Genomic DNA, 22,435 nt, shown 5'->3' with positions numbered 1-22,435 from the left:
TCTTATTGATTCTCTTAGTTTGGCTAATTCCAGATATAAGTTTCTTCACACTAACTTTCTGGATTCTTGACTGGCTCAAGCAGCAGGTGCAGAGCGGAAGAAAAACATGATGGACAGAAGTCAAGGGGTGTGTTTGGGAGTTGGAAGTTTGGTTTGAACTTTGCCCACAAGGACCAAAGAAGAGACTTGAAGCTGGATCCGACCATGGACTCTCCTTCCTTGGAGGTTTTGAAGCAGAGGTCGGACAGTCATCTTTTTTGGGGGGTTGGGGGGGTGGAGATTGTTATTGGCTTGGTGTTTTTATTTTGATTCTATATATTGTGGCTTTAAATTTTGATTTTGTTCTGTGAACCACCCTGAGGCCTCTGGGATAGGGCAGTATATAGATTCAAGAAATGAAGAAATAAAAATCAATCAGTGGAGAATGCGGAGAAATACCATCCTCATTACTGTGAACGGGACACATGGTGGTGGGATCTTGTTTCCTAGAGGCTGCTAGAGACAGAGACTTGTAGAGCCTGCGATGGGGAGGGTTTTCTCAAGCCCATCCTCTGGCACTTTGGGTGGGTCTGGGCTGCTTGATTCCTGCCGCTCCCTTCTGGTTCTCCCCCTGAAGGGAAGAAGCGCCTTGGTGGCTTCAAAGCCACTTCAAGTGAATTTCCACCCCATCTTCGAAAGGCTTCTCCAACAGTGGAAAGTTCTCAGGGGTTGGTTGAGGGGAGAAAGGTTGCTCTGAACTTTCGACTCTCCCTTCCCCTTTGACATGTTCTGCGGAAGGAGAGCTTCTGTTGCACATGGAGCCAACTTCCTCCTCGTCTTTGAGCAGAAACTTCTCTACTCATAAACAAATTGTCTGTGCAGAAACCAGGCTAGCATTCTAGCAGCTTTATTATTCTTTACGAATTTATTTATTAATATTTTTTTACTTTCTTACTTAATTATTTAATCTTTCATAAAATCCATGCACTGTTTTGGCCAGTCACTTTACCTCAAGATAAGTCAGGATGATCATAACAAAGTTTACAGTCTTACTTTAGAACATTCCAAAAGTTAAAATAAAAAACAGAATCAAATTACCTCAACTTCCTAAGAATCTGGGTGGATGCTTTCTTTATTACATTAAAAAAATAAAAAAAAATTATTAAGTCTCCACAGAAATTCCAATCACTTGTCTTTGCATATAGTTTAAAACAAGAAAACAAAAAACCCACACAATTTCTTCTTGACCCCCCCCTTCTCTATGTTTGTTTTTATTACTTCTTTGTATCAGATGTTTTAAAAAACATGTTTTTATTATGAAAGCACCAATGTCGTATTTCAGTAATCCGCTGCTTATATTTCAAATCCTGCCTTTGACTTCATGTATGTATGATAGTTTGACAAATAAGATATCAATGGTCTCCATTCTTCCTGAAAAGATTCATCCTCATGTCCTCTTAGTTTAGCAGGTAATTTCACCATTTCAGCATATTCCCCCAGTTTCATAAACGAATCCTCCCTCTTTCCACTTCTGTGCATATAAAGTTCTAGCTGCTGTGGTTGCATACATAACCAGTCAGCTTTCTCGGGACCTTAATTCTTAAATTTATATAGGAGCCTTCATAGGATTGCTACAGGATGAATTGCTATAAGAATAAGTGTTTAGTAAACTTTCCACTAGTCTGGAGAGATGAAAGTCTAAGTAGGATGCAATCTTAGCTAATGAATCTAAATGCTTTACCAGTGGCTGTTCTGTCAATTATTTTCACTTCCCATCTGATCTTGGTTTTGCTCTATAAATGGGGACCTGACTGGGAGGAACCTGAGTTGGAGGAGGAGGCCTCTCGCTCTTCCTTCCTGACTGAGCATAAGATGCCTCCTCTTAAAAGGTTTGGCAGGCAGGGAATCCAACTATCTGGCTTCGTCTCATTGATTCCCTCCAATGCTAAACTTGTTGCTGGCTCACTCGTAATCTGGTGATCCACTCAACATCAGTGCACAATGTGTCATATCCTGGACAACGCAATAAAATCCATTCTACTCCAGTCAAGGCTTGGCTAAGGTCAGTTGCTACTCTTTGGAACAGGGAGCAGAGCTTACACAATACAGAAATTAAACCAGCAGACTACGGAAGAGAACTTAAATGAATTTCTCAATTTATTAATATACAAAGTTTAGGAGAATGAAATGATGTGAAGTGAACTTCTGAATGATTCAGCATATCTAGAAATGACTTAACTAGAATATCAGAATTGTTGAATATCAGAATTGATATGGTTAATAGCAAAGCAAAAAGACTAAAAAACCTAACTCCTATCTCCCTCTAGACTATCTTGTTGGGAGATAAAGATTAGTTCCCCAAACACAAAATTATTAAAAGATAATAGTTTACAAACTACGGGCAGTACATCAAGACTCATTGTAGTCATTGGCAAAGCAAGGTAGCAAAACATTTCCTCCCATCTTCCTGTTTATGTGAACAGAACTACATAAAAGTTGGGCTAAGAATGAACATAATCTCTTTTAGAGGAGGAGAAGGAGCAACATGGATGAGCAGGTGTGTTTCCTTTATGCACTTCTGGACATCAGGAAAATGGAATGTTTTAAGAATCAGATGTCCCCTTAATTTCTGGTTGTCAGGTGCTCCTTTGTGTTCAGATCAGGCCTCAGCACAATAATGTAGCACTTGGGAAGGAAGATGCAGCCCAGAAGCCCAGCACTGGAGGCCAACATAGAGAAGATCTGCACGGCCACCATGTACTTGCCCTTGGTGCTCAGGTAGGTGGGCACAAAAGACACCCAAACACTGCAGAAGACCAGCATGCTGAAGGTGATCAACTTGGCTTCGTTGAAGGAGCCGGGCAGCTTCCTGGCTAGGAAAGCCACCGTGAAGCAGGTGGCAGCCAAGAAGCCCAGGTAGCCGAGGGCAACGTAAAACATGGCCACAGACCCTTCGTTGCATTGCAGGATGATCTCTTCCACCTGGGAGAGCATGTCAGGCTCTGGGAATGGGGGAGAAGAGCCCAGCCAGGTGGTGCAGATGAGAACTTGCCCCCCAGAACAGGAGATGACAATGGAGTTGGCCAGACTCTTGCCCAGCCATCTCCTCACTCTGTTCCCGGGCTTTGTGGCCAGGAAGGCCAGCACCACCGTGATGGTCTTTGCCAAGACAGAAGAAACAGCAACTGAGAAGATGATGCTGAAGGCTGTTTGTCGGAGAAGGCAGGTCTCTTTCCTTGGGCGCCCGATGAAGAGGAGGGAGGACAAAAAGGAAAGCAGGAGGGAGACGAGCAGGATGTAGGAGAGGTCCCGGTTGTTGGCTTTGACTATGGGAGTTTCCTTGTATTTAATGAAGATTCCCAACACAATGCCTGCTGTTAAGGACAAGAAGAGGGCAACGGAAGCTAAAAATATTCCTAAATATTCTCCATAAGTCAGGAAGGTGGTAATCTTGGGGACACATTGATCTCTGTCCTTGTTTGAATGGTGATCTTCTGAGCATTTGGTGCAATGTTCTGCATCTGGGGAAGAGAAAAAGAGTAGCTGCAGCATCACTTACATCCCTAATGATCTGTGCTCTATTAGGTTTTGAAGAACTCTACTACGTTTTGAAGAAATCCTAGAGATTTCTTCCTTATGATCATTCCTTTCAACTCTCTTCCACGACGTAATAACTGTGATTAATCCTAAAGAAGTTGAGGAAGGAGCCACATTCCCTAATGTCTGCAGAAATCTCACAAAAAGTGTTTGATACTGGATTACTGCCCTGTTTTTCCTCTCTCCAGAAATACCTTCCCCCTTGGCGTCACCCACCTTCCTGGGCGGAGAAGGTCCCTTCCGCACACCGAGCACAAGCATAGCAGCAAACGGGCTTTCCTTCTAGAACCACCTTGGCATATCCAGGTCGACATCTTTCTGTACACCTGGAACGAGGCACGGCCTAAGCAGAAAGACAAGAAGGTGCAAGAAAGAGGAACAGTTAGAAGTATTTGTGGGTATGTAATTCACTCATAGAGTGAATTGAAACGGATCTCTGGACTGCAGCCTTTGACCCCTCATCAGGGTCCTTTCAACCCCCCACTGACCATTGGGGTGACCAGAATATCTTGTTCTTCATAATTCGTTCAGGACAACTGAGGTTTGTGCCACAGAACTCTCTTTCCTCTTCTCCGTTTACCTGCTTCCCTGCTTAATAAATCTTCAAAGAAAATGGCAATGGAGTCTGAAATGTGATTTCCCCAAATTTCAGGATTCGGATAATCTCTCAATCACTAATTAAGACAAATTTAATATGACTTTTCCAAATATTGGTTTCCCTCACTCTGTTCTTGAGGCATGCAAGGTTTCCTCTTATTGCTGATGAATGTCCTAGTTATTTCTAGTTCATATGCCATTCCTTAACATTAACCTTCTATTACAATAGGGTTGTTGTTGTTTTTTAACTTCTCATCCTTCACCAACAGCCGTGCACTTCTCAATTTCTGCACATACAATAGTTTAACATTTGCAGCATCTACAAGTGAGCTTACTCCATAAATTTAAAATATCCACAATAAATCAGTAATTATCATTTCTAAAATAAATTACTTTCCATCCTTCTGCATGTATGAAAACCCAATAGTTCACTTTTACTAGGGGCTTTCCCTTTTCTTCCTATCTACGTAGTCCTTTCTGTTGAAGATTCTGGTGTCTTCTCTGAGGACCTCTGGGCTCTATCCTTTCTTTGAGCACCCCAAATTCACCTCCTATCTCAGCTGCTGTGAAAAGAAAGAGTGGTGGTTGCAGCTGTTATTGACGGTCAAGACACCATTGGTCAACCTGATATCCTGATATGGTCATTTTTCAGCGGTTGTTTAAGGAAAAACATAGTAATCATCTCCTAGCCTTCTCCCTTTGTGATTTACCCTACCTTATTGAATTTCTTGTTCCACTCAATGGCTTCTGGTTTAATGGTGAACTTTATGCCAGCAGACGTCTCTCTCCTTATATTCCCAATTTTCACAAGGTCACGGGACTTATTGGGAGACATCGCCCAGTTCACAATATCGAAGTCCGCTGGCAGCTCCCAGTTCTCATCCAAGCACAGCCTGCCTCTGGAAGTATTCAGACACCGGATTTCTCTTAACAAAGGGTGAAGCTGGAATGACAGAGGAAAGCACCAGCACTGAGAAAACGGGAAGCCAAGATGGATATCTCAGTCCAACTCACTTCAACCTCTTAGGATTTGGGGCCTGCGTGTATCTCATGTAGACTGGAATTCCTATTCAGCCATTTCTATTACTACAGACCCTGCAAGTGCCCCAATTTTCCAGGGATGTCCCTGGATTAGAGACAGTTTTTCATTTGATCCCGGAATTTCCCACTTTTCCTTAGAATGTGCCTATGTACATTGGAGAAATGTTGGCAGATGTGGAGTTATCCAACCCACAAGGCGTCCAATCCTATATTGGGAATTTTTATTATATTTAATATTTTAGTATGAATTTCTTTATGTTGGGAGCTGCCCAGAGTGCTGAGGCAACCCAAAAAGACGTGTGGGGTATAAACAGTGCTATTTCTTGTCTGCGTTTTTTCAGTTGATTTAGAACAAATCTGATGCACTGAATCCAAAAATCACATTGGTTTTGCTCAATCAGGTCAAGTTTTTGAGCCATGGCTGCATGTCATTTTTTTACGTTTTTGTTCACATGTACGCTTGTGTGGAGCATTTTAGAAGAAGTTGGTGGGGGTAAAATGCCATGTCAAATAATTGTTTTGATTGGAAATGATTATTTTAATGACAAGAAGTATTCAGGTCCAATAGTTCTGGGTGATTTTGTCGAAAAGGGATCAGATTGAAGTCATAAAACCTTGAAATCTTCCATAAATTGGTGCGGCAAAGCATAAAGTTATTTTGGTATTAAACTTGGTGACCAGGATAAAGCTTGGGCACCACACATGGTGTGCAAGGCACGCACCGAGACTCTATGTTGGTGGACCAATGGCAAGAGGAGTCTGAACTTTGGAATTTCAATGGTTTGGAGGGAGCCGACAAACCATGTCACTGACTGCTACTTCTGCACTGTTGATGTGACTGGGATCAACAGAAAGAACCGGAGCAGCCTCAAGTATCCTGATCTTTAATCAGCACGTCGTCCTGTAGCTCATTGTGATGAAATTCCAGTGCCTATCTTTGGAGAACTTCCTGACATTAGTGACGAAGATGCCTCCAGTGTTGAAGGACATGAAGAAGAAGAAGAAGTGGTTCTTGAAGATGATGCTCCAAATCCATTATCCCAAAAGGAGTTGAATGATCTAGTTTGTGACCTCAGCTTGTCAAAGGACTCTGCCGAACTGTTGGCATCCAGACTGAAGGAAAAAAACCTCTCTGACAGTGCTCGCATCAGCTTCTTCCGCAACAGGCATCAAGAGTACCTCCGTTTTTTCTCGGAAGAGAAGGACTTAGTGTACTGTGCAGATATTGCGCAGCTTCTGCTCAAGCTTGGAGTGCCACAGTACAAACCCAAAGATTGGAGACTGTTCATTGACAGCAGCAAGCAATCACTGAAATGTGTTCTGCTAAACAACAGCAACCAGTACCGATGTTGTTGGAAAAACATTTTTTTCTCTTAAAAACATATTTAGGATGATAAGTCTTGACAAAAATCAGCTGATAATGCCACAAAAATGTATTCGATTTTGTCACAGGATCTGATTTTTTTCAAATCAACATAGCACAAAAACCTGACCTGATGGAGATAAACGGATGCCATTACCTGATTCAGCAGTGCAAAAAAACCCCTAAAGCAGTTGTAGAAATCTAGACAACATTCAAAAAGTAAAAAAATTGTTGCCCAGTGATTATTGTTATGGAATGGGACGTCTCTATTTTCATCAGAGAAATGTTGGGCGGTATGCTACTATTACTAGTACTAATAGTAACTATGTTATTTTACAGGTCTATCCCCAGTCAAGTTCAGCATCTGTGTGGACTGCAGGTTGCAAAAAGGGGAAGGAAATACCTGCCACGGCTGTAGCCTTTGGGGTCCCCATTGCTCTCCTTCCTCCACCCTCAGCCTCCTCTGGGATCTAGATGAAAGCGAAGCATGCAAGGCCTGAGCCACAGCTTGAACATGGATGTAAATGCTATAACTCTCTAGAAACAGGGCTCTCTCACGCTCCTCTTGGGGCAACGACTCCAGTTTCTCCTCCTCTCTGCATCTTATCCTGCCTTTCACGGACAACAGATGCTTTGAATATGAACACTGAAATGCTTGATTGAAATAATCCACAAGATTGGTCTGCCATTTATATTGGTCACCTTTGCTGCTCCTTATTCCAGTCTGAATTGCAAAGGACAGAGAACCATGGAGATGCTGGAATAAATTTGGAGGGAGGTAAATGCCAGTTCTGATTTCTAGCAAAGCTGTTGTGATCCAGACTTTTGCCCCTATTTCCTTCTCATAGAAATGATGTATTGCCATGAGTATTATGATACTCATTGTATTGGTTGTATAGGAAAGAAATACCCCAACTTGTCTCCATAGGAAAACAGGTTCCCCAGGCCTGAAAAATTGATTTAGATCATTTTCTGGTATAATTTTTGATAAAGCAATGCAGATCCCTTTGCTGAGCATCAGAGGTTGCACAGCGCTCACAAATCTTTCTCCACTGTCATTGTCTGGAGTGAAGAGGCCAATCCACGTCCATCCAAAATGCAGGAGCAATTCAACAATCCCCTGGTACTGACTTTCCTCTTTGGGAGTCATCCGGTAGACAAAAGGGAACAGGGTTTTACCTTCGAGAACCTGGGCAGTGAAGCCATAACTGATCTAGCAAGGAAGGAAAAGATCAGCAATTTATTTTACTTTCAGCATTTCAGGTATTTAATCATATGAAATGCCAGATATCTATCTAAATCTGTGCTGGCTGAGGCTGATGTGAGTTTTAGTCGGAAACATCTGGAGGTGTCAAGTTGGTGAAGGCTCAGTTTTGAAAAAGGGATGTTGGATCCATAGCTCAGGATTTTCCTATTTTGAAAAATATCCCCACTTGACCCCTCCAAAGAGAAAATAGAATTTTACGCAGTTGAAATTTTCTGTGCTTCCATGCTCTCCCACTACTTACCTGTGGGATTTTGTAGATGCCTGACAAGGCTGAAATCACTCTTGAGATGAAAGTGTTGCTTCTTTCAAGAACAGCCAGCAGGTGATTCTGTTCTCCACAGTGATAATTGGGAATATTGCATCCACTGCCTGCAAGCAGCTCTAGCATGGCGTCCGAAGTCATCCTTGCATTGAAATGGTTCTCATAGATGTTGTAGCCCAGGGTGATGTTGGGTAAGAGCCTGAGATCCTGGTTGATCTCTTGAATGGTGAACAGGAAAGACAACATGTACCAGTGGATCCTAGGTGTGTTTCTGCAAGAAATGAATCGTTTAAAAAGAGTGAAACTGGTATTCATATTAATGGGGGTGGGGACATATATATATACGAGCCAAAAAGATTAGTATGTGTTGATTAATCCTATTGCATTAATATCAAACCTTTTCCTGTCTAGTATAGAATAAAAATTTGGAGATCTCTGCTCCATGACCGGAGCTTTGATGCAAACAGCACACAGAGCTGTTCAACAGTGGAAGAGACTCCCTCCGAAGGTGACCATGTGTCATGGATGTTTCAGGTGAGATTCCTCCGGGTTCCTTCCATCTCTGCAATCTATGATTCTATTATATAGTGGTACTATGAGTAAGAAATGAAGGCGCCCCTCAAAATGTGTGCTATACTGGGAAGTTGCTGCAAAGCTGCTTTCCTGCATTGGTCTTTGGCTTCTTCCAATGGGCTAGACTATAGGTAGATAAGAGACAAATTTTATTGAAGGAGGGGAAGCACCAAATACCTCAGTCCCCTTTTTCTTAGAAATGAGGCCTGGTGGCTTGCAGCTTTGAGTGCGTGGTAAAACCTATTATTTTGCACAACAATGAGGACACCCCCTGGTCTGTATTATTTTATATAATCATTTTATTTGAAGCATATCATTCCTGCTCTTCTCCCATAAAAATCCACCCATTTTCAAGAGAGATTTTTTCATTCTGAGATGTAGGTGTCCTGTTGTGTTGTATAAAGAGAACTGTGATCGAAATGGAATAAACGTAAAATAATTAATCTTAGTTGCTTGGAAATTGCTTGAGTTTCATGCCACCCTCTGGGTTAGGAAACAGGTACCTACTGTGTCAACCATTGCAATCGTTAGAAATGAGACCAGTTGTGTGTGTGTAAAGAAAAGGAATAATTCCTTTTCACATTTTAGACTCCACTAACAAGCAAGTCTTCTGACTCATGTTATTTTATTTATCATTTCAATTAAAGCACATATTTCCTGCTCTCCAGCCACCAAACGTTAACCTGTAGGATTTTAAAAATCCATTTTTAAAACTATAGCATTCTTTAATGACATTTTGTTGATGGTCATTTATAATATTATATCATTAAAAGGATATAATAGAAGAATGCAAGAATGCCAATGAATCTGGTCAGGGTTCAAAAGTTTGCACTGAATTTCCCCACCTGCAGGAAGCCATGAAACTCAGACAATTTCCAGAGCTCAAAGGTGGAATTCCCTGAGTTTCATGGCGTCCTGCAGGTGGGGTAATTCAGTGCATCCATAGGTAGGAGAGTGTTTCAATAAGAAAGACCCAGGGAACAAGGAAATGGGAGAGGTTTGGGTGGAATCTTTTAGTGGACCCCCAGCTCCCATCAGCCCAGCCAGCAGGACCAATGGTCAGGGCAGGGTAGACCTGCAACATGAGGACAGCCTTGTCTCCCCAGCCCTGAGAAAGGCGCTCTTTCCTTGATAAATAGGAACCATTACAAGGACTGGAGGACCATGAAACCTATCCACATATGATTTTACATACCCCTCATTCCTGGCCAAGGGTGTCTGAGAAAAGATGTATGGAGTTTCCTTATGCAAGCGTTTTGGAGAGATGATCCCACTGATGAGAAAGTGTCCAGGCCGGTAGTAATTGCGAGCATCCATTTCATCCCTGACCAGATTCAAGGGGCATTTTGCCTTGTGGTTCCCGCAGACTCCAAAGGGCATCATGAGCAGCAGAAGCTGCAACAGAAGGAGCAGGGATCTCATTCTGGCTCTGCCTCCACCTCCTCTTACTGCCAAGGAGGCAAAGCAGAAGAACCCAAAGACCCTTGCAAGACCAGACTGGGTGGGCTTTCCCAATCTGGGTGGGCTTTCCCAATCTGGGTGGTTTTCAACTCTACCTTCAGAGCTTGGAAGCACAAGGCAGGCACACCCCTCTGTCTTGACTCAGTCTGTCTCCAACACAGGAAATATTCTCGGCACCAACTTTTTCTTTCTCAGACACAGCGCAATTAATATTGTCATGTTGCTTTCCGTGGCTCATGCAATCTCCCAAATATCTCCTGGGCTTTCAGACAATGAGATGAGTATAATTTTGATTATTCCAAGTGGAATAAGTTTCATCACTAAAACTTTCTGGAGTCTTGAATGGCTCAAGCGGCAGGTGCAGAGCTGGAGAAAAACATGCTTGATTCTAGCCGATCCCTTCTGATGAAACTGGTGGAATATGATGAAATGTCTAAACTCAGAGGACAAAATGATGGATTTTATTTTACGATCTTTCTTTACACATTAAAAAATACGCAAATCAAACATATTGTTCTGTAATGAAATAAACACTTTACACAAAAAGAAAATAGAAAATAGAAAAGGGGGAAAAGAAGAGAAAGAAGAACGAGAAATAGAAAAAATAGAAAGAAAGTTAAATGAAGAATCTTATCAAATACATACAGTTTTTTAAGAAATACAAACCATCAGCAACATTACTATAAACATATATTTCCATCAAGAAGTCCTTTTATCTTCACCTTATCAATTTCTCCTTGCTACTCTTACTTTTCTTATTTATGTCTAATCTCTGGTTTTATTCCCACGGAGCAATGGATCCAAACTACAAGAAAGAAGATTCCACCTAAACATTAGGAAGAACTTCCTGAGAGTAAGAGCTGTTTGACAGTGGAATTTGCTGCCAAGGAGTGTGGTGGAGTCTCCTTCTTTGGAGGTCTTTAAGCAGAGGCTTGACAACCATATGTCAGGAGTGCTCTGATGGTGTTTCCTGCTTGGCAGGGGGTTGGACTCGATGGCCCTTGTGGTCTCTTCCAACTCTATGATTCTATGATTCTGTAATATCAAGAAATAAAAAAAATAGAAAGAAAGAAATGAAGAATCTTATCAAATACATACAGTTTTGTAAGAAATACAAACCATCAGCGACATTACAATAAACATATATTTCCATCAAGAAGTCCTTTTATCTTCACCTTATCAATTTCCTCTCACTTCTCTTACTTTTCTTATTTATGTCTAATCTCTGGTTTTATCCCCAGATTTGTTAATAACTTCCTTCTACCTCTATACGGTTCCTGATTCCTCATTTCTTAAAATTTCTGTGTCTGTTCTTATTCTACAAAAGACCATTCTCTTAACTCTCTGGAATTTAATCTATCCTCCACCAAGAGTAATCATGGGAAACATATTTCATCATGTAATTTTAATAAACATCCCAATCTTTTTCCTGAATGATTTCTTATTGATTCTCTTAGTTTGGCTAATTCCAGATATAAGTTTCACCACACTAACTTTCTGGATTCTTGACTGGCTCAAGCAGCAGGTGCAGAGCGGGAGAAAATCATGATGGACAGAAGTCAAGGGGTGTGTTTGGGAGTTGGAAGTTTGGCCTGAAATTTGCTCACAAGGACCAAAGAAGTGACTTGAAGCTGGATCCGACCATGGACTCTCCTTCCTTGGAGGTTTTGAAGGAGAGGATATACAGTCATCTTTTTGGGGGGTGGGGGTGGAGCGTGTTATTGGGTTGGTGTTTTTATTTTGCTTATATATATTGTGACTTTATATTTTGATTTTGTTCTGTGAACAACCATGAGGCCTCTGGGATAGGGCAGTATATAGATTCAAGAAATGAAGAAATAAAAATCAATCAATGGAGAATGCGGAGAAATACCATCTTCATTACTGTGAACGGGACACATGGCGGTGGGATCTTGTTTCCTAGAGGCTGCTAGAGAGAGAGAGAGACTGGTGGAGCCTGCGATGGGGAGGGTTTTCTCAAGCCCACCCTCTAGCCACTTTGCGTGGGTCTGGGCTGCTTGATTCCTGCCGCTCCCTTCTGGTTCTCCCCCTGAAGGGAAGTAGCGTGTTGGTGGTTTTGAAGCAACTTCAAGAGAATTTCCACCCCCTCTTTGAAAGGCTTCTCCAACAGAGGGGAGCTCTCAGGGGTTGGTTGAGGGGAGAAAGGTTGCTCTGAACTTTCGACTCTCTCTTCCCCTTCAACATGTTCTGCGGAAGGAGAGCTTCTGTTGCACATGGAGCCAACTTGCTCCTCGTCTTTGAGCAGAAACTTCTCTACTTGTAAACAATTGCGTGTGCAGAAGCCAGGTGTGACGGAAAAGTTGGTTCCATAAGTATTTCTTTTTTACTTTTATCTTCTGCCAGCAAATGGTGAAAGAACGGCAGCCTCTGATTGGCTGTGGTTCCAGGAGGGAGAGTTTGAAAAGAGAGGCGTTGGAGGGAGACAGGGAGTTGGGCTGTTGAGGGTGGTGTGGTTGGTTGAGTTGAGCTGGTTGAGGAAGGAGGTTGGGAGTTAGGTAGGGAGATAGGATAGGAGTCAGGTTGAAACACAAAGAGTGTTGAGGAGGCCGAGTTGGTTCTGGAGAAAACGTCCACTCCACTGTACAGTGAAGGACTGAGTGTAGTGTCTGAGTGTAGTGTCCTGCGGGAGTAATAGGACCAGATCTTGCTGGGAGACTGAGGCTGAGACAGAAGTAGGAGCTGAGGTCTACTTAGGTCTCAAACTAGTCTGGAGGGGAGAGACTCTTGTGAGGAAAGAAGAGACTTCCAAAACCCAGTGAAGGAAGGGTGTGTGGTGAACCCTTAAGACTGTTACTGAAAGTCCCTCAGGAGCTGGATTTGTTAAAGGGGTGGGTAACTGAAGGAAAAGAGGGACGTGGGTGGTGCTGTGGTCTATACCAAAGAGCCTAGGGCTTGCCTAGGTCGGTGGTTTGAATCCCCGCGACAGGGTGAGCTCCCATTGCTCGGTCCCTGCTCCTGCCAACCTAGCAGTTTGAAAGAACATCAAAGTGCAAGTAGATAAATAGGTACTTCTCCAGTTGGAAGGTAAGCGGCATTTCCGTGCGCTGCTCTGGTTCGCCAGAAGCGGCTTAGTCATGCTGGCCACATGACCCAGACATGCTGGCCACATGACCTGCGGACAAACGCTGGCTCCCTCGGCCAAGCGAGATGAGCGCCGCAACCCCTGTGTCGTCCGCGACTGGACTTAACTGTTAGGGGTCCCTTTACCTTTAACTGAAGTAAAGTACCGCCTTAGAAAGGAACCAAAGTATAAAGCTGAAACCTCTGAAAACGTATTGAAGTGAACTAGCGTATTATTATTGAAGTAACATACGTTTCTCCACTTGTCTTATACTACCTGGTTTTAAAATAAATCTTTATTGTTATTTTAAAAACATCTGCTTGAGACTCCAGCTCACTGGTTATCCCCCACACCTAGGTCCCCCACAGAATACTCTGGGATAGTTAGCATTGGTTTTAAGGGTTGTTCAGTGAGGTGGGGGCATTATATGTAAGAAAGAGCAGGCGCATTGAGGCGCCAAGCCCGTTGCACCAGGCTAGCATTCTAGCAGTTTTATTATTCTTTATCCATTTATTTATTAATATTTACTTCTTACTTACTTACTCATTTCATCCGTTTCATAAAATCCACGTACCACAAGGTTAGGCCAATAACCCCCAAAGCGCTTTACGTAAAGCTAAGGCAGGACAATCATAAAAAAGTTTACAAACTTACTTCAGAACATACAAAAAGTTAAAATAATAAAACAGACTCAAATTACCTCAACTTCCTAAGAATCTGGGTGGATCCTTAATAAAAAGATATTTTTAAAAACAATTTTTAAAATAAACTGTCCATAGATATTCCAATACACCTTTCTTCTTATACAATTTGCAAAAATAAATACATAATTTCTTCTTGACTCCCCACCTTTCCTTTCTCGATGTTTGTTTTTATTACTCCTTTTTATCAGATGTTTTAAAATATATGTGCTTTTATTATGTAAGCCCCGATGTTGTATTTCCACAATCCTCTGCCTTTGACTTCATGTATGCATGATGGTTTGACAGATAATATATCCATGATCTCCATTCTTCCTTAAACAATCCATCATTTTGGATGGTAAGTTTGGATGGTAATTTTAGCAGGTAATTTCAGTATTTCAGCATATTCCCCCAGTTTCATAAGCCATTCCTCCTGGTGGGGAACTCTGTCCATTTCTGTGCATATAAAGTTCTAGCTGCTGTGGTTGCATACATACATAAACTAGTCAGCTTTCTCAGGACCTTTATTTATTAATTTTCCACCAATTTGAAGTGTTGAAAGTTTAAGTAGGATGCAATCTTGGCTAATTAACCTATTCTAAATGCTTCATCAGTGGCTGTTCTGTCAATTATTTTCACTTGCCCATCTGATCTTGGTTTTGCTCTATAAATGGGGACCTGAATGGGAGGAACCTGAGTTGGAGGAGGAGGCCTCTCGCTCTTCCTTCCTGACTGAGCATAAGATGCCTCCTCTTAAAAGATTTGGCAGGCAGGGAATCCAACTATCTGGCATCATCTCATTGATTCCCTCCAATGCTAAACTTGTTGCTGGCTCACTCGTAATCTGGTGATCCACTCAACATCAGTGCACAATGTGTCATATCCTGGACAACGCAATAAAATCCATTGGACTCCAGTCAAGGCTTGGCTAAGGTCAGTTGCTACTCTTTGGAACAGGGAGCAGAGCTTACACAATACAGAAATTAAACCAGGAGACTACGGAAGAGAACTTAAATGAATTTCTCAATTTATTAATATACAATGTTTAGGAGAATGAAATGATGTGAAGTGAACTTCTGAATGATTCAGCATACCGGTAGAAAATGGAGCACAGGCATTTGATAATCTAGAAATGACATAACTAGAAAGTATTGTTTAATATCAGAATTAATATGGTTAATAGCAAAGCAAACAGACTAAAAAACCTAACTCCTATCTCCCTCTAGACTATCTTGTTGTGTGATATATATAAGTTCCTCAAACACAAAATTAATAAAAGATAATAGTTTACAAACTACGGGCAGTAAACCAGGACTCATTGTAGTCATTGGCAAAGCAGGGTAGCAAAACATTTCCTCCCATCTTACGGTTCATGTGAACAGGACTACATAAAAGTTGGGCTAAGAATGAACATAATCTCTTTCAGAGGAGGAGAAGGAGCAACATGGATGAGCAGGTGTGTTTCCTTTATGCACTTCTGGACATCAGGAACATGGAATGTTTTAAGAATCAGATGTCCCCTTAATTTCTGGTTGTCAGGTGCTCCTTTGTGTTCAGATCAGGCCTCAGCACAATAATGTAGCACTTGGGAAGGAAGATGCAGCCCAGAAGCCCAGCGCTGGAGGCCAACATAGAGAAGATCTGCACGGCCACCATGTACTTGCCCTTGGTGCTCAGGTAGGTGGGCACAAAAGACACCCAAACACTGCAGAAGACCAGCATGCTGAAGGTGATCAGCTTGGCTTCGTTGAAGGAGCCAGGCAGCTTCCTGGCTAGGAAAGCCACCGTGAAGCAGGTGGCAGCCAAGAAGCCCATGTAGGCAAGGGCAACGTAAAACATGGACACAGATCCTTCGTTGCATTGCAGGATGATCTCTCCCAGCTGGGAGCGCATGTCCAGCTCTGGGAATGGGGGAGAAGAGCCCAGCCAGATGGTGCAGATGAGAACTTGCCCCCCAGAACAGGAGATGACAATGGAGTTGGCCAGACTCTTGCCCAGCCATCTCCTCACTCTGTTCCCGGGCTTTGTGGCCAGGAAGGCCAGCACCACTGTGATGGTCTTTGCCAAGACAGAAGAAACAGCAACTGAGAAGATGATGCTGAAGGCCGTTTGTCGGAGAAGGCAGGTCTCTTTCCTTGGGCGCCCGATGAAGAGGAAGGAGGACAAAAAGGAAAGCAGGAGGGAGACGAGCAGGATATAGGAGAGGTCCCGGTTGTTGGCTTTGACTATGGGAGTTTCCTTGTATTTAATGAAGATTCCCAACACAATGCCTGCTGTTAAGGACAAGAAGAGGGCAACGGAAGCTAAAAACATTCCTAAATATTCTCCATAAGTCAGGAAGGTAGTAATCTTGGGGACACATTGATCTCTGTCCTTGTTTGAATGGTGATCTTCTGGGCATTTGGTGCAATGTTCTGCATCTGAGGAAGAGAAAAAGAGTGGCTGCAACATCACTTACATCCCTAATGATCTGTGCTCTTTTACGTTTTGAAAAACTCTGTGGTGGACCTCAGGAAATAAGAATGTTATAATAGGTAAAGCAACATTGTGATCTAGGATAAACTGAGTAGCAATGAGCACCCCACTTCTGTTAACTGCATTTTTTTGGATCCTGCCTAATCCTGAAGAAACAGCTCTTTAACTTGACATTTTAAATGCAGTTTTCTGTTGCTTCCATGTAATGTTCATAGTAGTGAAATCAAAACAGTCCATTGATTATATTGTAATAATTTTCATCTGAAGTATTCTTTATATTTTTTGTTCTTTTGCTATTAAAAATTTGCTGGTTTGCATCACCTGTCCATTCTTTTTTATAAATATCAAAATTATTTCCATTTTGGTGTGACTTGGTATACAAAATAAAAAAAGGACTCTTTGTGGGAATTCCTCTCACAGCTGCCCACTTTCCACCCCAGAGATTTCTTCCTTATGGCCACTCCTTTCAACGCCCGTCCTGGATGTAATAAAGTTGATCAATCCTATGAATGTCGAGGATGAATCCACATTCCCCAATGTCTGCAGAAATCTCACAAAAAGTGTTTGAGACTGGATTTCTGCCCTGTGTTTACTCTCTCCAGAAATACCTTCCACCTTGGAGTCACCCACCTTCCTGGGCAGAGAAGGTCCCTTCCGCACACCGAGCACAAGCATAGCAGCAAACGGGCTTTCCTTCCAGAACCACCTTGGCATATCCAGGTCGACATCTTTCTGTACACCTGGAACGAGGCACGGCCTAACCAGAAAGACAAGAAGGTGCAACAAAGAGGAACAGTTAGGAGTATTTGTGGGTATGTAATTCACTCATCGAGTGAATTGAAACGGATCTCTGGACTGCAGCCTTTGACCCCTCATCAGGGTCCTTTCAACCCCCCACTGACCATTGGGGTGACCAGAATATCTTGTTCTTCATAATTCGTTCAGGACAACTGAGGTTTGTGCCACAGAACTCTGTTTCCTCTTCTCCGGTTTCTTCTTGTCGCTGATCTATTTCCCTAGTTATTTCTAGTTCATGCGCCATTCCTTAACATTAACCTTATTTTACAATAGGGTTTGTTTGTTTTTAACTTCTCATCCTTCACCAACAGCCGTGCACTTCTCAATTCCTGCACATACAATAGTTTAAAATTTGCAACATCTACAAGTGAGCTTACTACACAAATTAAAAAATCCACAATAACTCAGTAATTATCATTTCTAAAATAAATTACTTTCCATCTTTCTGCATGTATGAAAACCCAATAGTTCACTTTTACTAGGGGCTTTCCCTTTTCTTCTTATCTACGTAGTCCATTCGGTTAAAGATTCTGTCCAGAATCCTTAAATTCTCAGTCTGGCTCGGAAATAGATGGTGTCTTCTCTGAGGACCTCTGGGCTCTATCTTTTCTCTGAGCACCACAAATGCTCCTCCTATCTCAGCTGCTGTGGAAAGAAGGAGTGGTGGTTGCAGCTGTTATTGACGGTCAAGACACCATTGGGCAAACTGATATGGTCATTTTTCAGTGGTTGTTTAAGGAAAAACATATTCAGGATCTCCTAGCCTCCCCTCTCTGTGATTCCCCTTAAAAGCTAAAGGTACCCCTGCCCGTACGGGCCAGTCTTGACAGACTCTAGGGTTGTGCGCCCATCTCACTCAAGAGGCCGGGGGCCAGCGCTGTCCGGAGACACTTCCGGGACATGTGGCCAGCGTGACATCGCTGCTCTGGTGAGCCAGAGCCGCACACGGAAACGCCCTTTACCTTCCCGCTAGTAAGCGGTCCCTATTTATCTACTTGCACCTGGGAGTGCTTTCGAACTGCTAGGTTGGCAGGCGCTGGGACCGAAGAACGGGAGCGCAGCCCGCCGCGGGGATTCGAACCGCCGAACTTTCGATCGGCAAGCCCTAGGTGCTGAGGCTTTTACGCACAGCGCCACCCGCGTCCCGATTCTCCTTACCTTGTTGAATTTCTTGTTCCACTCAATGGCTTCTGGGTTAATGGTGAACTTTATGCCAGCAGACGTCTCTCTCCTTACATTCCCAATTTTCACAAGGTCACGAGACTTATTCGGAGACATTACCCAGTTCATAATATCAAAGTCTGCTGGTAGCTCCCAGTTCTCATCCAAGCACAGGCTGCCCCTGGAAGTATTCAGACACCGGATTTCTCTTAAGAAAGGGTGAAGCTGTAATGGCAGGGGAAAACACCAGCACTGAGAAAGCTTGAGGCCAAGATGGATATCTCAGTCCTACTCACTTCAACCTCTTAGGATTTGGGGCCTGTGTGTATCTCATGTAGACTGGAATTCCTATTCAGCCATTTTTATTACTACAGACCCTGCAACTGCTCCAATTTTCCAGGGATGTCCCTGGATTAGAGACAGTTTTTCATTTGATCCCGGAATGTCCCCCTTTTCCTTAGAATGTCCCTATTTTCATTGGAGAAATGTTGGCAGATGTGGAGTTATCCAACCCACAAGGCGTCCAATCCTATATCGGGAATTTTTAAATGTTTAATATTTTAGTATGAATATCCTTATTTTGGGAGCTGCCCAGAGTGCTGAGGCAACTGAAGAAGATGTATAAACAGTGCTATTATTCTAGAAAATAACTCACCATGAGCACCTCCCTCTGAGAATGGCAATGGCACCCACCTGAGAGGTGCCAAAACTGAGGTCCAGCGAGTTCCCCTCTGAAAAAAAGCCCTGGGTATAAGCAGTAAGATTATCATTATGGAATGGGCCGTCTCTATTTTCATCAGAGAAATGTTGGGCGGTATGCTACTATTACTAATACTAATAGTAACTATGATATTTTGCAGGTCTATCCACAGTCAAGATCAGCATCTGTGTGGACTGCAGGTTGCAAAAAGGGGAAGGAAATACCTGCCATGGCTGTAGCCTTGCGTGTCCCCATTGCTCTCCTTCCTCCACCATCAGCCTCCTCTGGGATCTAGATGAAAGCGAAGCATGCAAGGCCAGAGCCACAGACTGAACATTGATGTAAGTGCCATAGCTGTCTATAGACTGGGCTCTCTCGTACTCCTCTTGGGGCAACAGCTCTAGTTTCTCCTCCTCTCTGCATCTTATCCTGCCTTTCACAGACAACAAATGCTTTGAATATGAACACTGAAATGCTTGATTGAAATAATCCACAAGATTGGTCTGCCCTTTATATTTGTCACCTTTGCTGCTCCTTATTCCAGTCTGAATTGCAAAGGACAGAGAACCATGGAGGTGCTGGAAGTAATTTGGAGGGAAGTAATAGCCAGTTCTGATTTCTAACAAAGCTGTTGTGATCCAGACTTTTGCCCCTATTTCATTCTCATATACCATGTTTATTGTCAGGAGTAGAAGGATGCCCATTGAATTGGTTACATAGTAAAAAAATACCCCAACTTGTCTCCATAGGAAAAAAGGTTCCCCAGGCCTGATAAATTGACCCATATCATTTTCTGGTATAATTTTTGATAAAGCAATGCAGATCCCTTTGCTGAGCATCAGAGGTTTCACAGCGCTCACAAATCTTTCTCCACTGTCATTGTCTGGAGTGCAGAGGCCAATCCACGTCCATCCAAAATACAGGAGCAATTCAACAATCCCCTGATACTGACCTTCCTCTTTGGGAGTCATCCGGTAGACAAAAGGGAACAGGGTTTTACCTTCGAGAACCTGGGCAGTGAAACCATAACTGATCTAGCAAGGAAAGCAAAATATCAACAATTTATTTTACTTTCATCATAATGGGTATTTAATTATATGAAATGCCTGATATCTATCTAAATCGCTGCTGGCTGAGGCTGATGGGAGTTTTAGTCGAAAACATCTGGAGGTGTCAAGTTGGTGAAGGCTCAGTTTTGAATAAGGGGTGTTGGATTCATAGCTCAGGATTTTCCCTTTTTAAAAAATATCCATGTTTGACCCCTCCAAAGAGAAAATAGAATTTTACGCAGTTGAAATTCTATGTCCTTCCATGCTCTCCCACTACTTACCTGTGGGATTTTGTAGATGCCTGACAAGGCTGAAATCACTCTTGAGATGAAAGTGTTGCTTCTTTCAAGAACAGCCAGCAGGTGATTCTGTTCTCCACAGTGATAATTGGGAATATTGCATCCACTGCCTGCAAGCAGCTCTAGCATGGCGTCTGAAGTCATCCTTGCATTGAAATAGTTCTCATAGATGTTGTAGCCCAGGGTGATGTTGGGTAAGAGCCTGAGATCCTGGTTGATCTCTTGGATGGTGAACAGGAAAGACAACATGTACCAGTAGATCCTAGGTGCCTCCCTGCAATAAATGAATCGTTTAAAAAGAGTGAAACTGGCATTCATATTAATGGGGGTGTGGACATTATACAAGCCAAAAAGATTAGTGTGTAATGATTAATCCTATTGCATTAATATCAAACCATTTACAGTCTAGTATAGAATAAAAATTTGGAGATCTCTGCTCCATGACCGGAGCTTTGATGCAAACAGCACACAGAGCTGTTAAACAGTGGAAGAGACTCCCTCCAAAGGTGACCATGTGTCATGGATGCTTCAGGTGAGATTCTTCCGGGTTCCTTCCATCTCTGCAATCTATGATTCTATTCTACTGTGGTTCTATGAGTAAGAAATGAAGGCGCCCCTCAAAATGTGTGCTATACTGGGAAGTTGCTGCAAAGGCTGCTTTGCCTGCATTGGTCGTTGACTTCTTCCAATGGGCTAGACTATAGGAGACAATATTATTGAAGGAGGGGAAGCACCAAATACCTCAGTCCCCTTTTACTTAGAAATGAGGCCTGGTGGCTTGCAGCTTTGAGTGCGTGGTAAAACCTATAATTTTGCACATGTTTTTCATCAGTGACTCCACCAATGAGGACACCCCCTGGTCTGTATTCTTTTATATAATCATTTTATTTGAAGCATATCATTCCTGCTCTTCTCCCATAAAAAACCACCCATTTTCAAGAGAGATTTTTTCATTCTGAGATGTAGGTGTCCTGTTGTGTTGTATAAAGAGAACTGTGATCGAAATAGAATAAACGTAAAATAATTAATCTCATTTGCTTGGAAATGGCTTGAGTTTCATGCCACCCTCTGGGTTAGGAAACAGCTACCTACTGTGTCAACCATTGCAATCGTGAGAAATAAGACCAGTTGTGTGTGTGTGAAGAAAAGGAATATTTCCTTTTCACATTTTAGACTCCACTAACAAGGAAGTCTTCTGACTCATATTATTTTATTTATCATTTCAATTAAAGCACATATTTCCTGCTCTCCAGCCACCAAACGTTAACCTGTAGGATTTTAAAAATCCAATTTCCTGAGCTCAAAGGTGGAATTGCCTGAGTTTCATGGCATCCTGCAGGTGGGGAAATTCAGTGCATCCATAGGTAGGAGAGTGTTTCAGTGAGGAAGACCCAGGGAACAAGGAAATGGGAGAGGTTTGGGTGGAATCTTTTAGTGGACCCCCCAGCTCCCATCAGCCCAGCCAGCAAGACCAATGGTCAGGGCAGGGTAGACCTGCAACATGAGGACAGCCTTGGCTCCCCAGCCCTGATCAAGGTGCTCTTTCCTTGATAAATAGGAACCGTTACAAGGACTGGAGGACCATGAAACCCACCCACATATGATTTTACATACCCCTCACTCCTGGCGAAGGGTGTCTGAGAAAAGTCGTATGGAGTTTCCTTATAAAAGGTTTTTGGAGAGATGATCCCACTGATGAGAAAGTGTCCAGGCCGGTAGTAATTGCGAGCATCCATTTCATCCCTGACCAGATTCAAGGGGCATTTCGCCTTGTGGTTCCCGCAGACTCCAAAGGGCATCATGAGCAGCAGAAGCTGCAACAGAAGGAGCAGGGATCTCATTCTGGCTCTGCCTCGTCCTCCTCTTACTGCCAAGGAGGCAAAGCAGAAAAACCCAAAGACTCTTGCAAGACCGGACTGGGTGGGCTTTCCCAATCTGGGTGGTTTTCAACTCTACCTTCGGAATTGGGAAGCACAAGGCAGGCACACCCCTCTGTCGCCAGCTCTGCATCTTGACTCAGTCTGTCTCCAACACAGGAAATATTCTCG

General features: G+C 42.8%; 2 protein-coding genes and 1 long non-coding RNA gene across 4 annotated transcripts; 1 reads left to right on the top strand and 2 right to left on the bottom strand.

Annotated features, from left to right (window-relative positions):
• Positions 1-2,299: 2,299 nt before the first annotated feature.
• On the bottom strand, positions 2,300-10,195 carry LOC310668363 (vomeronasal type-2 receptor 26-like). 2 transcript variants are annotated; one of them, XM_083421547.1, is made up of 6 exons: positions 9,875-10,195; positions 8,086-8,377; positions 6,981-7,790; positions 4,889-5,116; positions 3,793-3,919; positions 2,300-3,500 (listed from the first exon to the last, which is right to left on the bottom strand). In XM_083421547.1, exons 1-6 carry the CDS (start codon positions 10,099-10,101, stop codon positions 2,602-2,604), a joined length of 2,583 nt encoding a protein of 860 aa, XP_083277673.1. In that variant the 5' UTR covers positions 10,102-10,195; the 3' UTR covers positions 2,300-2,601. The 2 variants fall into 2 exon arrangements, with proteins under 2 accessions (XP_083277673.1, XP_083277672.1); XM_083421546.1 differs by lacking the exons at positions 4,889-5,116; positions 9,875-10,195 and having other exon boundaries at positions 8,086-8,414.
• Positions 7,013-19,272, top strand: LOC310668686. Its single transcript, XR_014506794.1, has 3 exons — positions 7,013-7,097; positions 8,523-8,640; positions 19,200-19,272. It is a non-coding gene; the product is annotated as an uncharacterized lncRNA (long non-coding RNA).
• On the bottom strand, positions 15,358-22,251 carry LOC310668611 (vomeronasal type-2 receptor 26-like). The gene is made up of 6 exons (XM_083422024.1): positions 22,002-22,251; positions 20,370-20,661; positions 19,264-20,073; positions 18,337-18,564; positions 17,011-17,137; positions 15,358-16,325 (listed from the first exon to the last, which is right to left on the bottom strand). The coding sequence occupies exons 1-6, from the start codon at positions 22,226-22,228 to the stop codon at positions 15,427-15,429; spliced, it is 2,583 nt and encodes an 860-aa protein (XP_083278150.1). The 5' UTR covers positions 22,229-22,251; the 3' UTR covers positions 15,358-15,426.
• Positions 22,252-22,435: the final 184 nt, after the last annotated feature.

This window comes from Podarcis tiliguerta (genome assembly GCF_965153285.1).
Source record: "Podarcis tiliguerta genome assembly, chromosome: 18".
NCBI classification, from domain to species: Eukaryota; Metazoa; Chordata; class Lepidosauria; order Squamata; family Lacertidae; genus Podarcis; species Podarcis tiliguerta.
Note: the sequence above shows the minus strand (reverse complement) of the source record. Positions and strands in the feature narration are given on the sequence as shown.

Bases quoted from the DNA above. Each gene is read 5' to 3' on its own strand.
- LOC310668363 (XM_083421547.1), bottom strand. From the start codon at position 10,101: ATGAGATCCCTGCTCCTTCTGTTGCAGCTTCTGCTGCTCATGATGCCC. The intron at 8,378-9,874 runs GTATGTAAAATC...CATTTCTTGCAG, and splicing joins CCCTTGGCCAGGAATGAGGG to AAACACACCTAGGATCCACT. The intron at 5,117-6,980 runs GTATTTCCTTCC...CTGTCATTCCAG, and splicing joins AAAGGCTACAGCCGTGGCAG to CTTCACCCTTTGTTAAGAGA.
- LOC310668611 (XM_083422024.1), bottom strand. From the start codon at position 22,228: ATGAGATCCCTGCTCCTTCTGTTGCAGCTTCTGCTGCTCATGATGCCC. The intron at 20,662-22,001 runs GTATGTAAAATC...CATTTATTGCAG, and splicing joins CCCTTCGCCAGGAGTGAGGG to GGAGGCACCTAGGATCTACT. The intron at 18,565-19,263 runs GTATTTCCTTCC...CTGCCATTACAG, and splicing joins CAAGGCTACAGCCATGGCAG to CTTCACCCTTTCTTAAGAGA.